Below are 6,600 nucleotides of genomic sequence, written 5' to 3' on the forward strand. Positions count from 1 at the left end.
CCAGGATATTCTCTGCATCCAACCCTCAATGGATGTAGGGCTCCCATCGTGAGCCTCTTCCACTCCCCCCTCCACCCCAGTGTTAGTTGGTCATTTCCCCACCTCCCTTTTATGGAAATAAGTTTGGTTTTCCCAGGCTCCAAGAGGGATATTTATTCCCCCTAAAATTCAGCCTTGTGAGATTGTTACTAGCATTTTCGGAATCAAATTACATACACAAGTGTTTAAAAACCGTTTATTATGCAAAATGTTAACTTTTATAAAAAGTTTAATAATATACATCACTTGGTCACAGAAAGTCACCTTCCTGCAAAAAGGTACAAAAGCTATATACTCTATTATAGAGTTCATAATTAGGGCCACAGAGCCTTTTCCCGAGGAGACCAGAAGACCAGCTCTACTGCTGCCTTGGCAGTTTGGAGAGCAGCCACTCTCCCCCCACTCCCACCCCCACACTCTGAAAGACAGTCTTTAAAACTTGGGGGTGGGGTGGGGCTGGGTGACGTTGCCCAGCTGGTGCCCAGAGCTAGCGCTGGCTCTTTAGGCCACCCAAGTTCACAGTCCTTCGCTCCCGGGCGCCAGGTCCAGCCTCGAAGCAGGGGTTTGGGGAAGTCAAATGGGCAGGGAGAGGCTGGGGCCCATCCATGCTCTGGAGCTTCGGGCCATAGAGCCCTGGGGTCCTGGGTCCCAGGCGGAACGGGCGCCAGCACCTGCGTTCTGGGCGGGGGAGGAGAGAAGACCAGTGAGTCGTCAGTTTCCGGCGAGAGCGCCGAGGCGGGGGCCGTCCGCAGACTGGCCGGCGCCAGGGAGGAAACTTGGTCTCTACCTCCAGCTGATAACTCTGCGCCCCACGCTGCCCCCACCCAGTTGGCGCCAAAGGACCACAGGCGGAGCTTGCGCCACCCCTCCCTCTTGGAACTAACACTAGATGGGAGGGGATTGAGAAAGACACAGCTCTCTTTACGATTCCAAGTTACTAACAGACGTCTATTTCATTTAGTAGGACCTGCGAGTACTTTCTTGGGTCTTTGGCCACTGGGGGAGGGCAGGAGCAACGTGCGTTTAAGGTTGAAACACACACAAGATGAAAATTGGTTCCATCATTCATGTGGCATGACCATGGGCTAGTTACTTGTCCCTGGCCTCGGTTTCTCTGAATAGAGGGGGTGGTAATATCTTAAAAGGCCTACCAACTCCAAGATTTACCGTTTAACCACTACCGCGCCTGCACCCCCACAGCCCCCGAAAAGGTGGGGATACTCACCTGGAGATGCCAGGACGGCCAGGTCAGTGGCAGAAGCTCCTCTTGTCGTTGGAGATTACAAGTTCAGGAGAGAGCTCGGCTGTCTGAGAGAGAAGGAAAAGAGGAGAGAGTCAGGTATGGAGGTATGGCACTTGGGAGTTCCCAGGAGTGCAGCAGCATCCCCAGTCCTGGAACTCAGCCCCGCCCCGGCTCCCGCGCACGCCCGAGCGTACCTGGATAGGAAGATGCGGGCCGTCTGGGGGTCCAGGGGCAGGTTCGGCCAGGACCACCTGCAGGTCGAGGATGTAGTCGATGACGCGCTGCAGGATTTCCACCTGGCTAAGCTGAGTGCCTCGCGGGACTCCGGGTACCAGTTCCCGCAGGCGCGAGTAGCAGTGGTTCATGTCGTCGAGCAGGCTCAGCGGCTCCTCGGCTGCCGGGCCCTTGCCGCGGCCCCGCGCGATGGCTAGGCTGCGTTCAGACAGGCAGCACACCGCCTCGTAGCAGCCGCGCACTGGACTCAGCGCCTTCATGTTGAGGAATGAGGTTGGAGCTCCCGAGAGAACAAGCAGCGAACACAGAAACCTTACAGCAGCCTGCTGTGCGCGCACGCTCTCCAGCGGCCGGTACTTATAGAGCCAGCCTGGAAGGCACGGCCTGTTATGCAAAACAGCCCGCCTCGGCCCCGCCCCCTCCGGCCCAGGGCGTTCACAACGCGGTTAAATTGCAAACAGGCTTTCTTCGGCGGGTCTGACGCCGAATACTGCGGAGTCGCGGATTCAAAGAATGAGGAAGCGCTGATACTGGGGAGAGGCTGGCCTCTTTGCCAGCAAGGATTTCAAAAATCACTTAAAACCATTAACTTTAAGAATTTGCCTTTTCCTGGCAGCGACCCAGATCTTTGAGCTCCCCTGCCCCCTGCCAATCCACCCACAGCCCAACACTAGTTCGAACCCACAGCTCCTCTGAGGTCATAAATCCCTGAACAGCAAAGAAGCCTTTTTTTTTTCTCAAAAGCAAAGATTTTTCAAGGGAAACTTGTAAGGAATTAGTGCCGCCTTGTTCCCCAATTTGCTGTTCGTCTGACCTCCAGACTCACTGGCGTCAGGAATTATCTTGTGACCAGAGGGGAAAAAAAATTAATTGCGGTGAAGCTGAGGTTACAATGAAGAAAACAGATTTGGGCTAGGCGCTGAGATTACAGGAGGAGGAGGGGAAAGGGATCTGAGCAAAAAACATTATTTGAGCAACAGGAGAAAAGAAAGAAAAAGGAGACTGAATCAGTGCTTTTTGCTTGGGAAAGGAAAAGAGCCACCATCCTCTGGCCTCATGCACTCCATAAGGAGCCAAATACATGCCCAGCTACGTTTCGGCAGTGAATTTGATTTGATTAGAATTTTGGACAGTTCTGAGTCAAGGAGGGGCAGTGACAAGGGATGATTTCTATGTAACTGTTTTAGGAGCCACCCATGGAGTCAACAAATCTCTTAACTCTTGCTTTCTCCTCCCCCTCCTTCTCCAAACACCTCTATGCTGAAAGCAGTAGTTTGGTGACTACTCTACTCCATGCTCTATTGTCTATCTCTTCATGCTATGAAACGGCAGGCCACCTGGACTTGATTATTCCTGGCCCTGATGAACTAGCTCCAGTTCTATCTGGGAGCCCAGGAAAGGGACCAGAGGACAGGCAAATAGAGCCCTGTATTGCAACAGGACATTCATTCCATTCAGTAGCCTGCACTTGTCTTCTTATCACTTCCTAGAACTTTTGGGAATTTGCAGCCTTAACATGCTGGTTTCATCTTGACACTGACCAAGTAGGATCCCCCAATGGTTGCTTCCTTAATCGACCAGTTGGTAGATACTTATGGAATCCCTTCACATAAAGCAGTAGCTCCTGTTCTCAAGAATCTCACAATTTGGGGAGACAAGATTAACACAGGAAACAATTAAGAGTTCTATAGTATGTGACGCTGATTAACAGGACAATGCGAGCTCAGAGCTAGGAGAATCTCAAAATAACCATAATAAAAAGGACATGGGACTGGAAGTCAGGAGGCTTCCAGTTCAACATCCCAGCCCTGCCAATAGTTTCTTTGTGCTCTTGAACAACCCCAGCTGCCCTGGCCTCACTTGCCTTGTGAATAAAATGGGGAGATGGTTCTAAGTGTTTATTTTAAATCATTTCCAAATCCAGAAGTCTAAGGCTTTATGATTTTGGACAGGCAGGTGTGGAGTGGTCAAGGGTGCAGAGAGGGACTATAAAGCATGTCCAGTGCCACACCACAAATAATGGCAGAGCCAGACCTGAAGTCTTGTTTTTTGCTGTCATCCCACAGTGCTCTGTGTCCCAAGAAATGTCTTTGAAAGGCATCAGTGTTTCCAAGGACAGCTTCTTGAGTATAAGGAAAAGGAAGGAAATAACCTGTGAGTAAACAAGTCAATCCATATACACTCAAAACATAAAATGAAGAGCATGCCAGCTATTTGATCATGGAAAGGGAAAATGGTGTCCATGGCGACTCCTGAATGACCGTATAGAAAGGCCTTTCTTTCCTTTTCTATCATGGAGAGTTCCAAGGTTTGTGCAAAATGGCGATGCCCGGGAGGTTCTAGAAATATCATGGTCATCGGGGCCAGGCAGATTGATGTTAAAATTCCCATTCTCTTTTACGAATGATGTGAACTTTGGGTAGGTCACCTCTCTATGCCTCAATTTCCCAATTTATAAAATGCACCTAATCAAACCAACCTCATGACTTCAACAAGTAAGTGTCGAATGCCTCTTCCCTGCCAGGTGTTTGACAGGCCGTCTCCAACAGACCTGTTCGTCTCCTTGGTGCCTGGGGACCCGGCATGGGCCAGGTGTGCGGTAGGTACACGGTACACAGGTCCTCACAGGTTCTCCTCGTGCATGTAAAGCCATTTTCAAAATACCTTCCCATTTGCTGTTTCCCAAGATGCTTTCAGATTGCAATGCCTTTGGGCTGTGTGACATAGGCGAGAGAGAGACACGCAGTGGGATTAGCAAGCAAAATTCTGCCCTTGCCATGCCAAATACTTGCAGTGTGGCCCCGTTTCCTTTCTCCCGGGCTTCCTTTTCTGTAAAATTGGGGGTGGAAAGTAGCAAATGACCTCTGAGGCCCTCTCCGATCTAAGATTCTAATTCTGAAAGAGGCAGGTTAAGGTTGGAACACTAAATGAAGTTTGAATCCCAAAGACCTCTTTTCCCCAACGGCAGACTGGAGGGCTAGCTCAGGTCTTAGGCAAGTTGCTTAGCGGCGGCGGGGCCTCAGCCTCTTATTCCAAATGCCTCTGAACTTTCTGTTCCCAGTTCTGCTCCTTTTACCAGCTTTTCCCCCCTCTTGCATTTTTTTATTTTTATGAAAGGATGTCATTAAGGCTTTTGTCTGCACTGTTTTTGTTTCAGAACTTTTCTCACAATCCTATTTTTTGTTGAGGAATCCGCTCCTTTGCCCAGCTGTGGGTCCCGGTCCCACAGCTGTGTTGATCTAAGACTCAGCCCCAGACAGCCTGGCGCCAGGGTGGGACGTCATGCGTTCACACAGGGATGCGTGTCCCAGGCAACCTTTCCTCGGGCAGTCACCGGACGGCGACGGCGGCCCCCACCAATGAGCGTCCGACACCCGAGAAAGGGGCGGAGTCTGTGCCGCCCCGGCCGCGAGCGGCTAGTGAGTCGCAGATGCTGAGAACTTGATAACGTTCCTTGAATTGGTGCCTTTTAAAGTCTTTTTTTTCCCACCTCTTTCTTTTCTTTCTTTTGTTTGCTTTCTTTCTTTCCACCGTCTTCCTTTATCTAGAAATGTATATAGTTTTTCGTTGTCGCCTTCCTTTTCTAACTGTCTCCTCCCAGTGTCAGGAATTATTTTGTAAGCATTTCCAGGAACTGAATCTTCCCTTGCCAAAATTAAAAAAAGAGAGAGAGAGAGAGAAAAGAAAAGAAAAAAAATAAGTGTTGTGCTCTCCGACTTTTTTTGAAGAGTTGGCAGAACTATTAAGTTATACTGTTTTGTCTTTAAAAAATTTTTAAAGTGGTGGGGGGTCTCTGAGCTGTCGATTTCAAAGCCAAAGTAATGATGATGAGAGTTGCAGATGTCTTTTTGCCTAAACCGAGCCTCTCTCTCTTTTTTTGCCATTTATGTTGACAGTGAGGATGAGGGAAACTTCAGAAACTTGCCCAGGGTTGCCTGGGATGAGAGCTGCCCACCTGTGGCCAAGCCCCAGCCCTCCCTCTCACTGGGCTCTCGGTCCACTCTGCCCTCCAGCTCTCACCTGCGTCAGAGTGATCTGCTGTGGCCTCAGCGCACCCCCAGACGCTGTACTTCCTGACCTGTACCTGTTGGCTCACAAAGTTCCCATAAGGGTGTGCTGAGGACTTCCCAGCCATATGTGTAGAAATATCTACTGCTTCTCCCCTCAGCAAGGCCACACCTCAAAGGACTGCTTGGGTCTTGTGCCATACAAGAAAGGACAGGGAACTCAGAAGCAAGGCCAGCTTCAGATCATTGCAGAGGTCACCTATCTTCACTCTGCCTCAGTTGTCCCCTCTGTAAAATGAAGTGAACAATAATATCCATCTTCCTCACAGCTGGGAGGGTGAAAAAGGACAAGGGGTGGAAAGTGTTGTGGGAACCAATTACTATTGTCATTATTTTTATTATTTTATTCTCACCTGAGGACATGCTTATTGATTTTTTTTAGAGAGGGGGGGAGGGAGGGAGAGAGGGAGAGAAATATCGATGTGAGAGAGAAACATCAATTGGTTGCCTCCTGAATGCGCTCTGATGGGGGACCAAACCAGCCTGAACAGCAGCCTAGGCATGTGCTCTAAGCAGGAATCGAACCCTCAACCTTTCACTTTACTTACTGGATGACACTACAACCAACTGAAGCCACACTGGCCAGGCCTGTCATTATTTTGATGTCTATGATGTAAAGTAGCCCCTGGTGAGTAGGATAGGTGGTGCCAGGTGAGTTTAATGGTTCCTGTTGAGACTGTTTTCAGGAATCTGGACAATACTAAGAAGGGACTAATGGGGGACCAACTGAAGCTAAAGCATGAGCCCTTACAGGGCTGGGGATTTTAGGAGCCTCCAAGTTGTGCTACTCTGTACTTGGTGCCAATGTCGGCATCAGCATCATCCTTCAGTGACTCTTAACTGTTTGCCAAGTCCCATTTGCCTTCTCTCACATTATCTCATCGACCCACTTTAAGGACAAAGAGACCGAGGTTCCAGGAGGTTAACGTGCTTGGCCATGGTCACGTAGTTCATAAGTGACAGATCCAAGATTTGCAACAATGCCTGCTTGTCTCAAAGAGTGTGTCATTTTGTGCC

The 6,600-nt window shown here is 49.6% G+C and overlaps 1 protein-coding gene across 1 annotated transcript; it reads right to left on the minus strand.

The window, feature by feature from the left end:
* Nucleotides 1–221: 221 nt before the first annotated feature.
* Nucleotides 222–1,862, minus strand: ID3 (inhibitor of DNA binding 3, HLH protein). Its single transcript, XM_045859326.1, has 3 exons — nt 1,477–1,862; nt 1,265–1,347; nt 222–717 (listed from the first exon to the last, which is right to left on the minus strand). Exons 1-2 carry the CDS (start codon nt 1,774–1,776, stop codon nt 1,288–1,290), a joined length of 360 nt encoding a protein of 119 aa, XP_045715282.1. The 5' UTR covers nt 1,777–1,862; the 3' UTR covers nt 222–717; nt 1,265–1,287.
* Nucleotides 1,863–6,600: the final 4,738 nt, after the last annotated feature.

The sequence above is a fragment of the Phyllostomus hastatus genome, unplaced genomic scaffold (assembly GCF_019186645.2).
Source record: "Phyllostomus hastatus isolate PE091 unplaced genomic scaffold, TTU_PhHast_1.1 phas_scaffold_182, whole genome shotgun sequence".
Classification (NCBI taxonomy): domain Eukaryota; kingdom Metazoa; phylum Chordata; class Mammalia; order Chiroptera; family Phyllostomidae; genus Phyllostomus; species Phyllostomus hastatus.

What these genes read in the sequence shown, in the direction of transcription:
- ID3 (XM_045859326.1), bottom strand. Translation starts at nt 1,776, where the DNA reads ATGAAGGCGCTGAGTCCAGTGCGCGGCTGCTACGAGGCGGTGTGCTGC. An exon ending in GCCCGCATCTTCCTATCCAG is followed by an intron (nt 1,348 to 1,476) that starts GTACGCTCGGGC and finishes CTTCTCTCTCAG; the next exon opens with ACAGCCGAGCTCTCTCCTGA.